We start from the raw sequence: 22,460 nt of genomic DNA on the forward strand, positions 1-22,460 counted from the left end.
TTTGGCCTCAGAATCTGAAAACATCACGTGTCCATGGAAACGTCACGTCTGCGTGGAAACGTCACGTCTGCGTGGAAACGTCACGTCTGCGTGGAAACGTCACGTCTGCGTGGAAACGTCACGTCTGCGTGGAAACGTCACATCTGCGTGGAAACGTCACGTCTGCATGGAAACGTCACGTCTGCGTGGAAACGTCACGTCTGCGTGGAAACGTCACGTCTGCGCGGAAACATCACGTCTGCATGGAAATGCATGCAGATGTTTGCATGTCTCCATGCAAACATCTGCATGCAAACGTCTGCTGGCTGACTGTCGTTAAGATGGTTCATCTTATTTGTGAATATTTATATGTAAAAGAAAAAAACAAACAGCCAGACTAAATATGAATAAAAGATTGGGAGTTTTAAGGGTTAAACAGCAGCTGCAGTATCAGAGGTCTCTGTCTGCAGTCTGTAGGGGTTTAACTGCATCCTGGTTTTTTACCAGGAGTTGGTGATGACCACAGCTTGGCCTTCCAGCCATTCCTTTATCCACGTGAACATGTAGAGACGCAACGTAAGATTCTGCTGAAACTTTGGATTATCAGGTGAGAGGGAAAGGACCTGGCGTCATGAGAAGCTGTGAGAGTGGATCCTCTTTCATGCTGACCTGCTGCTGTAGCTGAGCTCTCAGAGCCTCCAGTTCTCGGTTGGTTCTGTCTCTCTCCAGGTCCACAGAGCTCTGCTGTTGCTGCACCTGTTGTTTCAGTGAGAAAAGCTCTGCGTCTTTCTCTCTTGCAGAGCGCAGCAGCACATCTCGCTCCGCCTGCAGAGCCGCCAGGCTGCTGCTCACCTGAGACCCCTCCTAAAGAAAACCAGACAGAAAACACACAAAAACAAAGCTAAATATTTAGAACACCATCTCCCTACGGTGGTCTTCGCTCTAGGAGCAGATCACATCCATCAGACCTGTTCCAGCACATCCTCCACCACCATGCTGCTGGTCAAGGCTCGACTCGGCAGGGATCACAGTTAGCAGCTGGACTCCTCACTTATCTGCTCTAGCAACTCTCTGACTCTTTATGCATCAATAAATACAATCTGTTGCTGAAAAGAAGCGAACGGCTGTAGAATGTAGCCAAGACACTGGGTTCATTACCGACGCATCTGGAATCTGACCGTGGATCCATGTAAATGGATGTCGGACCAGAACATCGACTGGAATCCCTGGACGGTAGAAAAGAGCTGCTTGTGGAGCTCTGAGTGCTCTTCATCTCTTCCTGCATTTCTGCAGGAGGTGGTCTGTCACAGCGTGTCACGGGGTCAGCTTCTAATCAGCATCACGGTGTAATAACTCGAATATTACACATTCAGCTACTGGCATGTTGGGTTTTTAGCCAGCTTCAGTCTTAGGTTAGAGCCTTCCACACTGGGGATCTGGTAAGAGCCTCCCACACTGGGGATCTGGTTAGAGCCTCCCATACTGGGGATCTGGTTAGAGCCTCCCATACTGGGGATCTGGTTAGAGCCTCCCACACTGGGGATCTGGTTAGAGCCTCCCATACTGGGGGTTATGTGCCTCCCACACTGGGGATCTGGTTAGAGCCTCCCATACTGGGGATCTGGTTAGAGCCTTCCACACTGGGGATCTGGTAAGAGCCTCCCACACTGGGGATCTGGTTAGAGCCTCCCACACTGGGGATCTGGTTAGAGCCTCCCATACTGGGGATCTGGTTAGAGCCTCCCACACTGGGGATCTGGTTAGAGCCTCCCATACTGGGGATCTGGTTAGAGCCTCCCACACTGGGGATCTGGTTAGAGCCTCCCATACTGGGGATCTGGTTAGAGCCTCCCATACTGGGGATCTGGTTAGAGCCTCCCATACTGGGGATCTGGTTAGAGCCTCCCATACAGGGGATCTGGTTAAAGCCTCCCACACTGGGGATCTGGTTAGAGCCTCCCACACTGGGGATCTGGTTAGAGCCTCCCACACTGGGGATCTGGTTAGAGCCTCCCATACTGGGGATCTGGTTAGAGCCTCCCATACAGGGGATCTGGTTAAAGCCTCCCACACTGGGGATCTGGTTAGAGCCTCCCACACTGGGGATCTGGTTAGAGCCTCCCACACTGGGGATCTGGTTAGAGCCTCCCATACTGGGGATCAGGTTAGAGCCTCCCATACTGGGGATCTGGTTAGAGCCTCCCATACTGGGGATTATGTGCCTCCCACACTGGGGATCTGGTTAGAGCCTTCCACACTGGGGATCTGGTTAGAGCCTCCCACACTGGGGATCTGGTTAGAGCCTCCTATACTGGGGATATGATTAGAGCCTCCCATACTGGGGATCTGGTTAGAGCCTCCCACACTGGGGATCTGGTTAGAGCCTCCCATACTGGGGATCTGGTTAGAGCCTCCCACACTGGGGATCTGGTTAGAGCCTTCAACACTGGGGATCTGGTTAGAGCCTCCCATACTGGGGATCTGGTTAGAGCCTCCCATACTGGGGATCAGGTTAGAGCCTCCGATACTGGGGATCTGGTTAGAGCCTCCCATACTGGGGGTTATGTGCCTCCCACACTGGGGATCTGGTTAGAGCCTTCCACACTGGGGATCTGGTTAGAGCCTCCCACACTGGGGATCTGGTTAGAGCCTCCTATACTGGGGAACTGGTTAGAGCCTCCCATACTGGGGGTTATGTGCCTCCCACACTGGGGATCTGGTTAGAGCCTTCCACACTGGGGATCTGGTTAGAGCCTCCCATACTGGGGGTTATGTGCCTCCCACACTGGGGATCTGGTTAGAGCCTCCCACACTGGGGATCTGGTTAGAGCCTCCTATACTGGGGATCTGGTTAGATCCTCCCACACTGGGGGTTATGTGCCTCCCACACTGGGGATCTGGTTAGAGCCTCCCACACTGGGGATCTGGTTAGAGCCTTCCACACTGGGGATCTGGTTAGAGCCTCCCACACTGGGGATCTGGTTAGAGCCTCCTATACTGGGGATCTGGTTAGAGCCTCCCATACTGGGGGTTATGTGCCTCCCACACTGGGGATCTGGTTAGAGCCTCCCACACTGGGGATCTGGTTAGAGCCTTCCACACTGGGGATCTGGTTAGAGCCTCCCATACTGGGGATCTGGTTAGAGCCTCCCATACTGGGGATCTGGTTAGAGCCTCCCACACTGGGGATCTGGTTAGAGCCTTCCACACTGGGGATGTGGTTAGAGCCTCCCAAACTGGGGATCTGGTTAGAGCCTCCCATACTGGGGATCTGGTTAGAGCCTCCCACACTGGGGATCAGGTTAGAGCCTCCCACACTGGGGATCTGGTTCGAGCCTCCCATACTGGGGATCAGGTTAAAGCCTCCGATACTGGGGATCTGGTTAGAGCCTCCCATACTGGGGGTTATGTGCCTCCCACACTGGGGATCTGGTTAGAGCCTTCCACACTAGGGATCTGGTTAGAGCCTCCCACACTGGGGATCTGGTTAGAGCCTCCCATACTGGGGATCTGGTTAGAGCCTCCCACACTGGGGATCTGGTTAGAGCCTTCCACACTGGGGATGTGGTTAGAGCCTCCCAAACTGGGGATCTGGTTAGAGCCTTCCACACTGGGGATCTGGTTAGAGCCTCCCATACTGGGGGTTATGTGCCTCCCACACTGGGGATCTGGTTACAGCCTTCCACACTGGGGATCTGGTTAGAGCCTCCTATACTGGGGATCTGGTTAGATCCTCCCACACTGGGGGTTATGTGCCTCCCACACTGGGGATCTGGTTAGAGCCTCCCATACTGGGGATCTGGTTAGAGCCTCCCACACTGGGGATCTGATTAGAGCCTCCCACACTGGGGATCTGGTTAGAGCCTCCCACACTGGGGATCTGGTTAGAGCCTCCTATACTGGGGATCTGGTTAGAGCCTCCCATACTGGGGGTTATGTGCCTCCCACACTGGGGATCTGGTTAGAGCCTCCCATACTGGGGATCTGGTTAGAGCCTCCCATACTGGGGATCAGGTTAGAGCCTCCGATACTGGGGATCTGGTTAGAGCCTCCCATACTGGGGGTTATGTGCCTCCCACACTGGGGATCTGGTTAGAGCCTTCCACACTGGGGATCTGGTTAGAGCCTCCCACACTGGGGATCTGGTTAGAGCCTCCTATACTGGGGAACTGGTTAGAGCCTCCCATACTGGGGGTTATGTGCCTCCCACACTTGGGATCTGGTTAGAGCCTTCCACACTGGGGATCTGGTTAGAGCCTCCCATACTGGGGGTTATGTGCCTCCCACACTGGGGATCTGGTTAGAGCCTCCCACACTGGGGATCTGGTTAGAGCCTCCTATACTGGGGATCTGGTTAGATCCTCCCACACTGGGGGTTATGTGCCTCCCACACTGGGGATCTGGTTAGAGCCTCCCACACTGGGGATCTGGTTAGAGCCTTCCACACTGGGGATCTGGTTAGAGCCTCCTACACTGGGGATCTGGTTAGAGCCTCCTATACTGGGGATCTGGTTAGAGCCTCCCATACTGGGGGTTATGTGCCTCCCACACTGGGGATCTGGTTAGAGCCTCCCACACTGGGGATCTGGTTAGAGCCTTCCACACTGGGGATCTGGTTAGAGCCTCCCATACTGGGGATCTGGTTGGAGCCTCCCATACTGGGGATCTGGTTAGAGCCTCCCACACTGGGGATCTGGTTAGAGCCTTCCACACTGGGGATGTGGTTAGAGCCTCCCAAACTGGGGATCTGGTTAGAGCCTCCCATACTGGGGATCTGGTTAGAGCCTCCCACACTGGGGATCTGGTTAGAGCCTCCCACACTGGGGATCTGGTTAGAGCCTCCCATACTGGGGATCAGGTTAAAGCCTCCGATACTGGGGATCTGGTTAGAGCCTCCCATACTGGGGGTTATGTGCCTCCCACACTGGGGATCTGGTTAGAGCCTTCCACACTAGGGATCTGGTTAGAGCCTCCCACACTGGGGATCTGGTTAGAGCCTCCCATACTGGGGATCTGGTTAGAGCCTCCCACACTGGGGATCTGGTTAGAGCCTTCTACACTGGGGATGTGGTTAGAGCCTCCCAAACTGGGGATCTGGTTAGAGCCTTCCACACTGGGGATCTGGTTAGAGCCTCCCATACTGGGGGTTATGTGCCTCCCACACTGGGGATCTGGTTACAGCCTTCCACACTGGGGATCTGGTTAGAGCCTCCCACACTGGGGATCTGGTTAGAGCCTCCTATACTGGGGATCTGGTTAGAGCCTCCCATACTGGGGGTTATGTGCCTCCCACACTGGGGATCTGGTTAGAGCCTCCCACACTGGGGATCTGGTTAGAGCCTTCCACACTGGGGATCTGGTTAGAGCCTCCTACACTGGGGATCTGGTTAGAGCCTCCTATACTGGGGATCTGGTTAGAGCCTCCCATACTGGGGGTTATGTGCCTCCCACACTGGGGATCTGGTTAGAGCCTCCCACACTGGGGATCTGGTTAGAGCCTTCCACACTGGGGATCTGGTTAGAGCCTCCCATACTGGGGATCTGGTTAGAGCCTCCCATACTGGGGATCTGGTTAGAGCCTCCCACACTGGGGATCTGGTTAGAGCCTTCCACACTGGGGATGTGGTTAGAGCCTCCCAAACTGGGGATCTGCTTAGAGCCTCCCATACTGGGGATCTGGTTAGAGCCTCCCACACTGGGGATCTGGTTAGAGCCTCCCATACTGGGGATCAAGTTAAAGCCTCCGATACTGGGGATCTGGTTAGAGCCTCCCATACTGGGGGTTATGTGCCTGCCACACTGGGGATCTGGTTAGAGCCTTCCACACTAGGGATCTGGTTAGAGCCTCCCACACTGGGGATCTGGTTAGAGCCTCCCATACTGGGGATCTGGTTAGAGCCTCCCACACTGGGGATCTGGTTAGAGCCTCCCAAACTGGGGATCTGGTTAGAGCCTCCCATACTGGGGATCTGGTTAGAGCCTCCCACACTGGGGATCTGGTTAGAGCCTCACACACTGGGGATCTGGTTAGAGCCTCCCACACTGGGGATCTGGTTAGAGCCTCCCATACTGGGGATCAGGTTAGAGCCTCCCAAACTGGGGATCTGGTTAGAGCCTCCCATACTGGGGATCTGGTTAGAGCCTCCCACACTGGGGATCTGGTTAGAGCCTCCCACACTGGGGATCTGGTTAGAGCCTCCCATACTGGGGATCAGGTTAAAGCCTCCGATACTGGGGATCTGGTTAGAGCCTCCCATACTGGGGGTTATGTGCCTCCCACACTGGGGATCTGGTTAGAGCCTTCCACACTAGGGATCTGGTTAGAGCCTCCCACACTGGGGATCTGGTTAGAGCCTCCCATACTGGGGATCTGGTTAGAGCCTCCCACACTGGGGATCTGGTTAGAGCCTCCCAAACTGGGGATCTGGTTAGAGCCTCCCATACTGGGGATCTGGTTAGAGCCTCCCACACTGGGGATCTGGTTAGAGCCTCCCACACTGGGGATCTGGTTAGAGCCTCCCACACTGGGGATCTGGTTAGAGCCTCCCATACTGGGGATCAGGTTAGAGCCTCCCAAACTGGGGATCTGGTTAGAGCCTCCCATACTGGGGATCTGGTTAGAGCCTCCCACACTGGGGATCTGGTTAGAGCCTCCCACACTGGGGATCTGGTTAGAGCCTCCCATACTGGGGATCAGGTTAAAGCCTCCGATACTGGGGATCTGGTTAGAGCCTCCCATACTGGGGGTTATGTGCCTCCCACACTGGGGATCTGGTTAGAGCCTTCCACACTAGGGATCTGGTTAGAGCCTCCCACACTGGGGATCTGGTTAGAGCCTCCCATACTGGGGATCTGGTTAGAGCCTCCCAAACTGGGGATCTGGTTAGAGCCTCCCATACTGGGGATCTGGTTAGAGCCTCCCACACTGGGGATCTGGTTAGAGCCTCCCACACTGGGGATCTGGTTAGAGCCTCCCACACTGGGGATCTGGTTAGAGCCTCCCATACTGGGGATCAGGTTAAAGCCGCCGATACTGGGGATCTGGTTAGAGTCTCCCATACTGGGGGTTATGTGCCTCCCACACTGGGGATCTGGTTAGAGCCTTCCACACTAGGGATCTGGTTAGAGCCTCCCACACTGGGGATCTGGTTAGAGCCTCCTATACTGGGGATCTGGTTAGAGCCTCCCATACTGGGGATCTGGTTAGAGCCTCCCACACTGGGGGTTATGTGCCTCCCACACTGGGGATCTGGTTAGAGCCTCCTATACTGGGGATCTGGTTAGAGCCTTCCACACTGGGGATCTGGTTAGAGCCTCCCACACTGGGGGTTATGTGCCTCCCACACTGGGGATCTGGTTAGAGCCTCCCATACTGGGGATCTGGTTACAGCCTCCCATACTGGGGATCTGGTTAGAGCCTCCCACACTGGGGATCTGGTTAGAGCCTTCCACACTAAGGATCTGGTTAGAGCCTCCCACACTGGGGATCTGGTTAGAGCCTCCACACTGGGGATCTGGTTAGAGCCTCCCATACTGGGGGTTATGTGCCTCCCACACTGGGGATCTGGTTAGAGCCTCCCACACTGGGGATCTGGTTAGAGCCTCCCACACTGGGGATCTGGTTAGAGCCTCCTATACTGGGGATCTGGTTAGAGCCTCCCATACTGGGGGTTATGTGCCTCCCACACTGGGGATCTGGTTAGAGCCTCCCACACTGGGGATCTGGTTAGAGCCTCCCATACTGGGGATCTGGTTAGAGCCTCCCACACTGGGGATCTGGTCAGAGCCTCCTATACTGGGGATCTGGTTAGAGCCTCCCACACTGGGGATCTGGTTAGAGCATTCCACACTGGGGATCTGGTTAGAGCCTCCTATACTGGGGATCTGGTTAGAGCCTTCCACACTGGGGATCTGGTTAGAGCCTCCCACACTGGGGGTTATGTGCCTCCCACACTGGGGATCTGGTTAGAGCCTCCCATACTGGGGATCTGGTTAGAGCCTCCCACACTGGGGATCTGGTTAGAGCCTTCCACACTGGGGATGTGGTTAGAGCCTCCCAAACTGGGGATCTGGTTAGAGCCTCCCACACTGGGGATCTGGTTAGAACCTCCCATACTGGGGGTTATGTGCCTCCCACACTGGGGATCTGGTTACAGCCTTCCACACTGGGGATCTGGTTAGAGCCTCCTATACTGGGGATCTGGTTAGATCCTCCCACACTGCGGGTTATGTGCCTCCCACACTGGGGATCTGGTTAGAGCCTCCCATACTGGGGATCTGGTTAGAGCCTCCCACACTGGGGATCTGATTAGAGCCTCCCACACTGGGGATCTGGTTAGAGCCTCCCACACTGGGGATCTGGTTAGAGCCTCCTATACTGGGGATCTGGTTAGAGCCTCCCATACTGGGGGTTATGTGCCTCCCACACTGGGGATCTGGTTAGAGCCTCCCATACTGGGGATCTGGTTAGAGCCTCCCATACTGGGGATCAGGTTAGAGCCTCCGATACTGGGGATCTGGTTAGAGCCTCCCATACTGGGGGTTATGTGCCTCCCACACTGGGGATCTGGTTAGAGCCTTCCACACTGGGGATCTGGTTAGAGCCTCCCACACTGGGGATCTGGTTAGAGCCTCCTATACTGGGGAACTGGTTAGAGCCTCCCATACTGGGGGTTATGTGCCTCCCACACTTGGGATCTGGTTAGAGCCTTCCACACTGGGGATCTGGTTAGAGCCTCCCATACTGGGGGTTATGTGCCTCCCACACTGGGGATCTGGTTAGAGCCTCCCACACTGGGGATCTGGTTAGAGCCTCCTATACTGGGGATCTGGTTAGATCCTCCCACACTGGGGGTTATGTGCCTCCCACACTGGGGATCTGGTTAGAGCCTCCCACACTGGGGATCTGGTTAGAGCCTTCCACACTGGGGATCTGGTTAGAGCCTCCTACACTGGGGATCTGGTTAGAGCCTCCTATACTGGGGATCTGGTTAGAGCCTCCCATACTGGGGGTTATGTGCCTCCCACACTGGGGATCTGGTTAGAGCCTCCCACACTGGGGATCTGGTTAGAGCCTTCCACACTGGGGATCTGGTTAGAGCCTCCCATACTGGGGATCTGGTTAGAGCCTCCCATACTGGGGATCTGGTTAGAGCCTCCCACACTGGGGATCTGGTTAGAGCCTTCCACACTGGGGATGTGGTTAGAGCCTCCCAAACTGGGGATCTGGTTAGAGCCTCCCATACTGGGGATCTGGTTAGAGCCTCCCACACTGGGGATCTGGTTAGAGCCTCCCACACTGGGGATCTGGTTAGAGCCTCCCATACTGGGGATCAGGTTAAAGCCTCCGATACTGGGGATCTGGTTAGAGCCTCCCATACTGGGGGTTATGTGCCTCCCACACTGGGGATCTGGTTAGAGCCTTCCACACTAGGGATCTGGTTAGAGCCTCCCACACTGGGGATCTGGTTAGAGCCTCCCATACTGGGGATCTGGTTAGAGCCTCCCACACTGGGGATCTGGTTAGAGCCTTCTACACTGGGGATGTGGTTAGAGCCTCCCAAACTGGGGATCTGGTTAGAGCCTTCCACACTGGGGATCTGGTTAGAGCCTCCCATACTGGGGGTTATGTGCCTCCCACACTGGGGATCTGGTTACAGCCTTCCACACTGGGGATCTGGTTAGAGCCTCCCACACTGGGGATCTGGTTAGAGCCTCCTATACTGGGGATCTGGTTAGAGCCTCCCATACTGGGGGTTATGTGCCTCCCACACTGGGGATCTGGTTAGAGCCTCCCACACTGGGGATCTGGTTAGAGCCTTCCACACTGGGGATCTGGTTAGAGCCTCCTACACTGGGGATCTGGTTAGAGCCTCCTATACTGGGGATCTGGTTAGAGCCTCCCATACTGGGGGTTATGTGCCTCCCACACTGGGGATCTGGTTAGAGCCTCCCACACTGGGGATCTGGTTAGAGCCTTCCACACTGGGGATCTGGTTAGAGCCTCCTACACTGGGGATCTGGTTAGAGCCTCCTATACTGGGGATCTGGTTAGAGCCTCCCATACTGGGGGTTATGTGCCTCCCACACTGGGGATCTGGTTAGAGCCTCCCACACTGGGGATCTGGTTAGAGCCTTCCACACTGGGGATCTGGTTAGAGCCTCCCATACTGGGGATCTGGTTAGAGCCTCCCATACTGGGGATCTGGTTAGAGCCTCCCACACTGGGGATCTGGTTAGAGCCTTCCACACTGGGGATGTGGTTAGAGCCTCCCAAACTGGGGATCTGCTTAGAGCCTCCCATACTGGGGATCTGGTTAGAGCCTCCCACACTGGGGATCTGGTTAGAGCCTCCCACACTGGGGATCTGGTTAGAGCCTCCCATACTGGGGATCAAGTTAAAGCCTCCGATACTGGGGATCTGGTTAGAGCCTCCCATACTGGGGGTTATGTGCCTGCCACACTGGGGATCTGGTTAGAGCCTTCCACACTAGGGATCTGGTTAGAGCCTCCCACACTGGGGATCTGGTTAGAGCCTCCCATACTGGGGATCTGGTTAGAGCCTCCCACACTGGGGATCTGGTTAGAGCCTCCCAAACTGGGGATCTGGTTAGAGCCTCCCATACTGGGGATCTGGTTAGAGCCTCCCACACTGGGGATCTGGTTAGAGCCTCACACACTGGGGATCTGGTTAGAGACTCCCACACTGGGGATCTGGTTAGAGCCTCCCATACTGGGGATCAGGTTAGAGCCTCCCAAACTGGGGATCTGGTTAGAGCCTCCCATACTGGGGATCTGGTTAGAGCCTCCCACACTGGGGATCTGGTTAGAGCCTCCCACACTGGGGATCTGGTTAGAGCCTCCCATACTGGGGATCAGGTTAAAGCCTCCGATACTGGGGATCTGGTTAGAGCCTCCCATACTGGGGGTTATGTGCCTCCCACACTGGGGATCTGGTTAGAGCCTTCCACACTAGGGATCTGGTTAGAGCCTCCCACACTGGGGATCTGGTTAGAGCCTCCCATACTGGGGATCTGGTTAGAGCCTCCCACACTACGGATCTGGTTAGAGCCTCCCAACTGGGGATCTGGTTAGAGCCTCCCATACTGGGGATCTGGTTAGAGCCTCCCATACTGGGGATCTGGTTAGAGCCTCCCAAACTGGGGATCTGGTTAGAGCCTCCCATACTGGGGATCTGGTTAGAGCCTCCCACACTGGGGATCTGGTTAGAGCCTCCCACACTGGGGATCTGGTTAGAGCCTCCCACACTGGGGATCTGGTTAGAGCCTCCCATACTGGGGATCAGGTTAAAGCCTCCGATACTGGGGATCTGGTTAGAGCCTCCCATACTGGGGGTTATGTGCCTCCCACACTGGGGATCTGGTTAGAGCCTTCCACACTAGGGATCTGGTTAGAGCCTCCCACACTGGGGATCTGGTTAGAGCCTCACACACTGGGGATCTGGTTAGAGCCTCCCACACTGGGGATCTGGTTAGAGCCTCCCATACTGGGGATCAGGTTAGAGCCTCCCAAACTGGGGATCTGGTTAGAGCCTCCCATACTGGGGATCTGGTTAGAGCCTCCCACACTGGGGATCTGGTTAGAGCCTCCCACACTGGGGATCTGGTTAGAGCCTCCCATACTGGGGATCAGGTTAAAGCCTCCGATACTGGGGATCTGGTTAGAGCCTCCCATACTGGGGGTTATGTGCCTCCCACACTGGGGATCTGGTTAGAGCCTTCCACACTAGGGATCTGGTTAGAGCCTCCCACACTGGGGATCTGGTTAGAGCCTCCCATACTGGGGATCTGGTTAGAGCCTCCCACACTGGGGATCTGGTTAGAGCCTCCCAAACTGGGGATCTGGTTAGAGCCTCCCATACTGGGGATCTGGTTAGAGCCTCCCACACTGGGGATCTGGTTAGAGCCTCCCACACTGGGGATCTGGTTAGAGCCTCCCACACTGGGGATCTGGTTAGAGCCTCCCATACTGGGGATCAGGTTAGAGCCTCCCAAACTGGGGATCTGGTTAGAGCCTCCCATACTGGGGATCTGGTTAGAGCCTCCCACACTGGGGATCTGGTTAGAGCCTCCCACACTGGGGATCTGGTTAGAGCCTCCCATACTGGGGATCAGGTTAAAGCCTCCGATACTGGGGATCTGGTTAGAGCCTCCCATACTGGGGGTTATGTGCCTCCCACACTGGGGATCTGGTTAGAGCCTTCCACACTAGGGATCTGGTTAGAGCCTCCCACACTGGGGATCTGGTTAGAGCCTCCCATACTGGGGATCTGGTTAGAGCCTCCCAAACTGGGGATCTGGTTAGAGCCTCCCATACTGGGGATCTGGTTAGAGCCTCCCACACTGGGGATCTGGTTAGAGCCTCCCACACTGGGGATCTGGTTAGAGCCTCCCACACTGGGGATCTGGTTAGAGCCTCCCATACTGGGGATCAGGTTAAAGCCTCCGATACTGGGGATCTGGTTAGAGCCTCCCATACTGGGGGTTATGTGCCTCCCACACTGGGGATCTGGTTAGAGCCTTCCACACTAGGGATCTGGTTAGAGCCTCCCACACTGGGGATCTGGTTAGAGCCTCCTATACTGGGGATCTGGTTAGAGCCTCCCATACTGGGGATCTGGTTAGAGCCTCCCACACTGGGGGTTATGTGCCTCCCACACTGGGGATCTGGTTAGAGCCTCCTATACTGGGGATCTGGTTAGAGCCTCCCATACTGGGGATCTGGTTAGAGCCTCCCACACTGGGGATCTGGTTAGAGCCTTCCACACTAAGGATCTGGTTAGAGCCTCCCACACTGGGGATCTGGTTAGAGCCTCCACACTGGGGATCTGGTTAGAGCCTCCCATACTGGGGGTTATGTGCCTCCCACACTGGGGATCTGGTTAGAGCCTCCCACACTGGGGATCTGGTTAGAGCCTCCCACACTGGGGATCTGGTTAGAGCCTCCTATACTGGGGATCTGGTTAGAGCCTCCCATACTGGGGGTTATGTGCCTCCCACACTGGGGATCTGGTTAGAGCCTCCCACACTGGGGATCTGGTTAGAGCCTCCCATACTGGGGATCTGGTTAGAGCCTCCCACACTGGGGATCTGGTCAGAGCCTCCTATACTGGGGATCTGGTTAGAGCCTCCCACACTGGGGATCTGGTTAGAGCATTCCACACTGGGGATCTGGTTAGAGCCTCCTATACTGGGGATCTGGTTAGAGCCTCCTATACTGGGGATCTGGTTAGAGCCTCCCACACTGGGGATCTGGTTAGAGCCTTCCACACTGGGGATCTGGTTAGAGCCTCCCACACTGGGGATCTGGTTAGAGCCTCCTATACTGGGGATCTGGTTAGAGCCTCCCACACTGGGGATCTGGTTAGAGCCTCCCATACTGGGGATCTGGTTAGAGCCTCCCATACTGGGGATCTGGTTAGAGCCTCCCACACTGGGGATCTGGTTAGAGCCTTCCACACTGGGGATGTGGTTAGAGCCTCCCAAACTGGGGATCTGGTTAGAGCCTCCCATACTGGGGATCTGGTTAGAGCCTCCCACACTGGGGATCTGATTAGAGCCTCCCACACTGGGGATCTGGTTAGAGCCTCCCATACTGGGGATCAGGTTAAAGCCTCCGATACTGGGGATCTGGTTAGAGCCTCCCATACTGGGGGTTATGTGCCTCCCACACTGGGGATCTGGTTAGAGCCTTCCACACTAGGGATCTGGTTAGAGCCTCCCACACTGGGGATCTGGTTAGAGCCTCCTATACAGGGGATCTGGTTAGAGCCTCCCATACTGGGGATCTGGTTAGAGCCTCCCACACTGGGGATCTGGTTAGAGCCTCCTATACAGGGGATCTGGTTAGAGCCTCCCATACTGGGGATCTGGTTAGAGCCTCCCACACTGGGGATCTGGTTAGAGCCTCCCACACTGGGGATCTGGTTAGAGCCTCCCATACTGGGGATCAGGTTAAAGCCTCCGATACTGGGGATCTGGTTAGAGCCTCCCATACTGGGGGTTATGTGCCTCCCACACTGGGGATCTGGTTAGAGCCTCCCATACTGGGGATCTGGTTAGAGCCCCCTATACTGGGGATCTGGTTAGAGCCTTCCACACTGGGGATCTGGTTAGAGCCTCCCACACTGGGGGTTATGTGCCTCCCACACTGGGGATCTGGTTAGAGCCTCCTATACTGGGGATCTGGTTAGAGCCTTCCACACTGGGGATCTGGTTAGAGCCTCCCACACTGGGGGTTATGTGCCTCCCACACTGGGGATCTGGTTAGAGCCTCCCATACTGGGGATCTGGTTAGAGCCTCCCATACTGGGGATCTGGTTAGAGCCTCCCACACTGGGGATCTGGTTAGAGCCTTCCACACTAAGGATCTGGTTACAGCCTCCCACACTGGGGATCTGGTTAGAGCCTCCACACTGGGGATCTGGTTAGAGCCTCCCATACTGGGGGTTATGTGCCTCCCACACTGGGGATCTGGTTAGAGCCTCCCACACTGGGGATCTGGTTAGAGCCTCCCACACTGGGGATCTGGTTAGAGCCTCCTATACTGGGGATCTGGTTAGAGCCTCCCATACTGGGGGTTATGTGCCTCCCACACTGGGGATCTGGTTAGAGCCTCCCACACTGGGGATCTGGTTAGAGCCTCCCATACTGGGGATCTGGTTAGAGCCTCCCACACTGGGGATCTGGTTAGAGCCTCCTATACTGGGGATCTGGTTAGAGCCTCCCACACTGGGGATCTGGTTAGAGCCTTCCACACTGGGGATCTGGTTAGAGCCTCCTATACTGGGGATCTGGTTAGAGCCTCCTATACTGGGGATCTGGTTAGAGCCTCCCATACTGGGGATCTGGTTAGAGCCTCCCACACTGGGGGTTATGTGCCTCCCACACTGGGGATCTGGTTAGAGCCTCCTATACTGGGGATCTGGTTAGAGCCTTCCACACTGGGGATCTGGTTAGAGCCTCCCACACTGGGGGTTATGTGCCTCCCACACAGGGGATCTGGTTAGAGCCTCCCATACTGGGGATCTGGTTAGAGCCTCCCATACTGGGGATCTGGTTAGAGCCTCCCACACTGGGGATCTGGTTAGAGCCTTCCACACTGGGGATGTGGTTAGAGCCTCCCAAACTGGGGATCTGGTTAGAGCCTTCCACACTGGGGATCTGGTTAGAGCCTCCCATACTGGGGGTTATGTGCCTCCCACACTGGGGATCTGGTTACAGCCTTCCACACTGGGGATCTGGTTAGAGCCTCCTATACTGGGGATCTGGTTAGATCCTCCCACACTGCGGGTTATGTGCCTCCCACACTGGGGATCTGGTTAGAGCCTCCCATACTGGGGATCTGGTTAGAGCCTCCCACACTGGGGATCTGGTTAGAGCCTCCCACACTGGGGATCTGGTTAGAGCATCCCACACTGGGGATCTGGTTAGAGCCTCCTATACTGGGGATCTGGTTAGAGCCTCCCATACTGGGGGTTATGTGCCTCCCACACTGGGGATCTGGTTAGAGCCTCCCATACTGGGGATCTGGTTAGAGCCTCCCATACTGGGGATCAGGTTAGAGCCTCCGATACTGGGGATCTGGTTAGAGCCTCCCATACTGGGGGTTATGTGCCTCCCACACTGGGGATCTGGTTAGAGCCTTCCACACTGGGGATCTGGTTAGAGCCTCCCACACTGGGGATCTGGTTAGAGCCTCCTATACTGGGGAACTGGTTAGAGCCTCCCATACTGGGGGTTATGTGCCTCCCACACTTGGGATCTGGTTAGAGCCTTCCACACTGGGGATCTGGTTAGAGCCTCCCATACTGGGGGTTATGTGCCTCCCACACTGGGGATCTGGTTAGAGCCTCCTATACTGGGGATCTGGTTAGATCCTCCCACACTGGGGGTTATGTGCCTCCCACACTGGGGATCTGGTTAGAGCCTCCCACACTGGGGATCTGTTTAGAGCCTTCCACACTGGGGATCTGGTTAGAGCCTCCTACACTGGGGATCTGGTTAGAGCCTCCTATACTGGGGATCTGGTTAGAGCCTCCCATACTGGGGGTTATGTGCCTCCCACACTGGGGATCTGGTTAGAGCCTCCCACACTGGGGATCTGGTTAGAGCCTTCCACACTGGGGATCTGGTTAGAGCCTCCCATACTGGGGATCTGGTTAGAGCCTCCCATACTGGGGATCTGGTTAGAGCCTCCCACACTGGGGATCTGGTTAGAGCCTTCCACACTGGGGATGTGGTTAGAGCCTCCCAAACTGGGGATCTGGTTAGAGCCTCCCATACTGGGGATCTGGTTAGAGCCTCCCACACTGGGGATCTGGTTAGAGCCTCCCACACTGGGGATCTGGTTAGAGCCTCCCATACTGGGGATCAGGTTAAAGCCTCCGATACTGGGGATCTGGTTAGAGCCTCCCATACTGGGGGTTATGTGCCTCCCACACTGGGGATCTGGTTAGAGCCTTCCACACTAGGGATCTGGTTAGAGCCTCCCACACTGGGGATCTGGTTAGAGCCTCACACACTGGGGATCTGGTTAGAGCCTCCCACACTGGGGATCTGGTTAGAGCCTCCCATACTGGGGATCAGGTTAGAGCCTCCCAAACTGGGGATCTGGTTAGAGCCTCCCATACTGGGGATCTGGTTAGAGCCTCCCACACTGGGGATCTGGTTAGAGCCTCCCACACTGGGGATCTGGTTAGAGCCTCCCATACTGGGGATCAGGTTAAAGCCTCCGATACTGGGGATCTGGTTAGAGCCTCCCATACTGGGGGTTATGTGCCTCCCACACTGGGGATCTGGTTAGAGCCTTCCACACTAGGGATCTGGTTAGAGCCTCCCACACTGGGGATCTGGTTAGAGCCTCCCATACTGGGGATCTGGTTAGAGCCTCCCACACTGGGGATCTGGTTAGAGCCTCCCAAACTGGGGATCTGGTTAGAGCCTCCCATACTGGGGATCTGGTTAGAGCCTCCCACACTGGGGATCTGGTTAGAGCCTCCCACACTGGGGATCTGGTTAGAGCCTCCCACACTGGGGATCTGGTTAGAGCCTCCCATACTGGGGATCAGGTTAGAGCCTCCCATACTGGGGGTTATGTGCCTCCCACACTGGGGATCTGGTTAGAGCCTTCCACACTAGGGATCTGGTTAGAGCCTCCCACACTGGGGATCTGGTTAGAGCCTCCCATACTGGGGATCTGGTTAGAGCCTCCCAAACTGGGGATCTGGTTAGAGCCTCCCATACTGGGGATCTGGTTAGAGCCTCCCACACTGGGGATCTGGTTAGAGCCTCCCACACTGGGGATCTGGTTAGAGCCTCCCACACTGGGGATCTGGTTAGAGCCTCCCATACTGGGGATCAGGTTAAAGCCTCCGATACTGGGGATCTGGTTAGAGCCTCCCATACTGGGGGTTATGTGCCTCCCACACTGGGGATCTGGTTAGAGCCTTCCACACTAGGGATCTGGTTAGAGCCTCCCACACTGGGGATCTGGTTAGAGCCTCCTATACTGGGGATCTGGTTAGAGCCTCCCATACTGGGGATCTGGTTAGAGCCTCCCACACTGGGGGTTATGTGCCTCCCACACTGGGGATCTGGTTAGAGCCTCCTATACTGGGGATCTGGTTAGAGCCTTCCACACTGGGGATCTGGTTAGAGCCTCCCACACTGGGGGTTATGTGCCTCCCACACTGGGGATCTGGTTAGAGCCTCCCATACTGGGGATCTGGTTACAGCCTCCCATACTGGGGATCTGGTTAGAGCCTCCCACACTGGGGATCTGGTTAGAGCCTTCCACACTAAGGATCTGGTTAGAGCCTCCCACACTGGGGATCTGGTTAGAGCCTCCACACTGGGGATCTGGTTAGAGCCTCCCATACTGGGGGTTATGTGCCTCCCACACTGGGGATCTGGTTAGAGCCTCCCACACTGGGGATCTGGTTAGAGCCTCCCACACTGGGGATCTGGTTAGAGCCTCCTATACTGGGGATCTGGTTAGAGCCTCCCATACTGGGGGTTATGTGCCTCCCACACTGGGGATCTGGTTAGAGCCTCCCACACTGGGGATCTGGTTAGAGCCTCCCATACTGGGGATCTGGTTAGAGCCTCCCACACTGGGGATCTGGTCAGAGCCTCCTATACTGGGGATCTGGTTAGAGCCTCCCACACTGGGGATCTGGTTAGAGCATTCCACACTGGGGATCTGGTTAGAGCCTCCTATACTGGGGATCTGGTTAGAGCCTCCTATACTGGGGATCTGGTTAGAGCCTCCCACACTGGGGATCTGGTTAGAGCCTTCCACACTGGGGATCTGGTTAGAGCCTCCCACACTGGGGATCTGGTTAGAGCCTCCTATACTGGGGATCTGGTTAGAGCCTCCCACACTGGGGATCTGGTTAGAGCCTCCCATACTGGGGATCTGGTTAGAGCCTCCCATACTGGGGATCTGGTTAGAGCCTCCCACACTGGGGATCTGGTTAGAGCCTTCCACACTGGGGATGTGGTTAGAGCCTCCCAAACTGGGGATCTGGTTAGAGCCTCCCATACTGGGGATCTGGTTAGAGCCTCCCACACTGGGGATCTGATTAGAGCCTCCCACACTGGGGATCTGGTTAGAGCCTCCCATACTGGGGATCAGGTTAAAGCCTCCGATACTGGGGATCTGGTTAGAGCCTCCCATACTGGGGGTTATGTGCCTCCCACACTGGGGATCTGGTTAGAGCCTTCCACACTAGGGATCTGGTTAGAGCCTCCCACACTGGGGATCTGGTTAGAGCCTCCTATACAGGGGATCTGGTTAGAGCCTCCCATACTGGGGATCTGGTTAGAGCCTCCCACACTGGGGATCTGGTTAGAGCCTCCTATACAGGGGATCTGGTTAGAGCCTCCCATACTGGGGATCTGGTTAGAGCCTCCCACACTGGGGATCTGGTTAGAGCCTCCCACACTGGGGATCTGGTTAGAGCCTCCCATACTGGGGATCAGGTTAAAGCCTCCGATACTGGGGATCTGGTTAGAGCCTCCCATACTGGGGGTTATGTGCCTCCCACACTGGGGATCTGGTTAGAGCCTCCCATACTGGGGATCTGGTTAGAGCCCCCTATACTGGGGATCTGGTTAGAGCCTTCCACACTGGGGATCTGGTTAGAGCCTCCCACACTGGGGGTTATGTGCCTCCCACACTGGGGATCTGGTTAGAGCCTCCTATACTGGGGATCTGGTTAGAGCCTTCCACACTGGGGATCTGGTTAGAGCCTCCCACACTGGGGGTTATGTGCCTCCCACACTGGGGATCTGGTTAGAGCCTCCCATACTGGGGATCTGGTTAGAGCCTCCCATACTGGGGATCTGGTTAGAGCCTCCCACACTGGGGATCTGGTTAGAGCCTTCCACACTAAGGATCTGGTTACAGCCTCCCACACTGGGGATCTGGTTAGAGCCTCCACACTGGGGATCTGGTTAGAGCCTCCCATACTGGGGGTTATGTGCCTCCCACACTGGGGATCTGGTTAGAGCCTCCCACACTGGGGATCTGGTTAGAGCCTCCCACACTGGGGATCTGGTTAGAGCCTCCTATACTGGGGATCTGGTTAGAGCCTCCCATACTGGGGGTTATGTGCCTCCCACACTGGGGATCTGGTTAGAGCCTCCCACACTGGGGATCTGGTTAGAGCCTCCCATACTGGGGATCTGGTTAGAGCCTCCCACACTGGGGATCTGGTTAGAGCCTCCTATACTGGGGATCTGGTTAGAGCCTCCCACACTGGGGATCTGGTTAGAGCCTTCCACACTGGGGATCTGGTTAGAGCCTCCTATACTGGGGATCTGGTTAGAGCCTCCTATACTGGGGATCTGGTTAGAGCCTCCCATACTGGGGATCTGGTTAGAGCCTCCCACACTGGGGGTTATGTGCCTCCCACACTGGGGATCTGGTTAGAGCCTCCTATACTGGGGATCTGGTTAGAGCCTTCCACACTGGGGATCTGGTTAGAGCCTCCCACACTGGGGGTTATGTGCCTCCCACACTGGGGATCTGGTTAGAGCCTCCCATACTGGGGATCTGGTTAGAGCCTCCCATACTGGGGATCTGGTTAGAGCCTCCCACACTGGGGATCTGGTTAGAGCCTTCCACACTGGGGATGTGGTTAGAGCCTCCCAAACTGGGGATCTGGTTAGAGCCTTCCACACTGGGGATCTGGTTAGAGCCTCCCATACTGGGGGTTATGTGCCTCCCACACTGGGGATCTGGTTACAGCCTTCCACACTGGGGATCTGGTTAGAGCCTCCTATACTGGGGATCTGGTTAGATCCTCCCACACTGCGGGTTATGTGCCTCCCACACTGGGGATCTGGTTAGAGCCTCCCATACTGGGGATCTGGTTAGAGCCTCCCACACTGGGGATCTGGTTAGAGCCTCCCACACTGGGGATCTGGTTAGAGCCTCCCACACTGGGGATCTGGTTAGAGCCTCCTATACTGGGGATCTGGTTAGAGCCTCCCATACTGGGGGTTATGTGCCTCCCACACTGGGGATCTGGTTAGAGCCTCCCATACTGGGGATCTGGTTAGAGCCTCCCATACTGGGGATCAGGTTAGAGCCTCCGATACTGGGGATCTGGTTAGAGCCTCCCATACTGGGGGTTATGTGCCTCCCACACTGGGGATCTGGTTAGAGCCTTCCACACTGGGGATCTGGTTAGAGCCTCCCACACTGGGGATCTGGTTAGAGCCTCCTATACTGGGGAACTGGTTAGAGCCTCCCATACTGGGGGTTATGTGCCTCCCACACTTGGGATCTGGTTAGAGCCTTCCACACTGGGGATCTGGTTAGAGCCTCCCATACTGGGGGTTATGTGCCTCCCACACTGGGGATCTGGTTAGAGCCTCCCACACTGGGGATCTGGTTAGAGCCTCCTATACTGGGGATCTGGTTAGATCCTCCCACACTGGGGGTTATGTGCCTCCCACACTGGGGATCTGGTTAGAGCCTCCCACACTGGGGATCTGGTTAGAGCCTTCCACACTGGGGATCTGGTTAGAGCCTCCTACACTGGGGATCTGGTTAGAGCCTCCTATACTGGGGATCTGGTTAGAGCCTCCCATACTGGGGGTTATGTGCCTCCCACACTGGGGATCTGGTTAGAGCCTCCCACACTGGGGATCTGGTTAGAGCCTTCCACACTGGGGATCTGGTTAGAGCCTCCCATACTGGGGATCTGGTTAGAGCCTCCCATACTGGGGATCTGGTTAGAGCCTCCCACACTGGGGATCTGGTTAGAGCCTTCCACACTGGGGATGTGGTTAGAGCCTCCCAAACTGGGGATCTGGTTAGAGCCTCCCATACTGGGGATCTGGTTAGAGCCTCCCACACTGGGGATCTGGTTAGAGCCTCCCACACTGGGGATCTGGTTAGAGCCTCCCATACTGGGGATCAGGTTAAAGCCTCCGATACTGGGGATCTGGTTAGAGCCTCCCATACTGGGGGTTATGTGCCGCCCACACTGGGGATCTGGTTAGAGCCTTCCACACTAGGGATCTGGTTAGAGCCTCCCACACTGGGGATCTGGTTAGAGCCTCCCATACTGGGGATCTGGTTAGAGCCTCCCACACTGGGGATCTGGTTAGAGCCTTCTACACTGGGGATGTGGTTAGAGCCTCCCAAACTGGGGATCTGGTTAGAGCCTTCCACACTGGGGATCTGGTTAGAGCCTCCCATACTGGGGGTTATGTGCCTCCCACACTGGGGATCTGGTTACAGCCTTCCACACTGGGGATCTGGTTAGAGCCTCCCACACTGGGGATCTGGTTAGAGCCTCCTATACTGGGGATCTGGTTAGAGCCTCCCATACTGGGGGTTATGTGCCTCCCACACTGGGGATCTGGTTAGAGCCTCCCACACTGGGGATCTGGTTAGAGCCTTCCACACTGGGGATCTGGTTAGAGCCTCACACACTGGGGATCTGGTTAGAGACTCCCACACTGGGGATCTGGTTAGAGCCTCCCATACTGGGGGTTATGTGCCTCCCACACTGGGGATCTGGTTAGAGCCTCCCACACTGGGGATCTGGTTAGAGCCTTCCACACTGGGGATCTGGTTAGAGCCTCCCATACTGGGGATCTGGTTAGAGCCTCCCATACTGGGGATCTGGTTAGAGCCTCCCACACTGGGGATCTGGTTAGAGCCTTCCACACTGGGGATGTGGTTAGAGCCTCCCAAACTGGGGATCTGCTTAGAGCCTCCCATACTGGGGATCTGGTTAGAGCCTCCCACACTGGGGATCTGGTTAGAGCCTCCCACACTGGGGATCTGGTTAGAGCCTCCCATACTGGGGATCAAGTTAAAGCCTCCGATACTGGGGATCTGGTTAGAGCCTCCCATACTGGGGGTTATGTGCCTGCCACACTGGGGATCTGGTTAGAGCCTTCCACACTAGGGATCTGGTTAGAGCCTCCCACACTGGG

At 56.0% G+C, this 22,460-nt stretch overlaps 1 protein-coding gene across 1 annotated transcript in view; it reads right to left on the minus strand.

The window, feature by feature from the left end:
• The window catches only part of hip1r (huntingtin interacting protein 1 related), a gene marked incomplete at both ends in the record, with an annotated part of 85,165 nt that overhangs the window by 14,025 nt on the left and 48,680 nt on the right, over positions 1–22,460 (minus strand). Inside the window, one exon of the mRNA XM_079257184.1 lies at positions 649–843. Within this exon, the coding sequence (XP_079113310.1) occupies positions 649–843 (195 nt within the window). The remainder of the gene's footprint in view (positions 1–648; positions 844–22,460) is intronic.

Source organism: Telmatherina bonti, assembly GCF_933228915.1.
Source record: "Telmatherina bonti genome assembly, chromosome: 17".
NCBI classification, from domain to species: Eukaryota; Metazoa; Chordata; class Actinopteri; order Atheriniformes; family Telmatherinidae; genus Telmatherina; species Telmatherina bonti.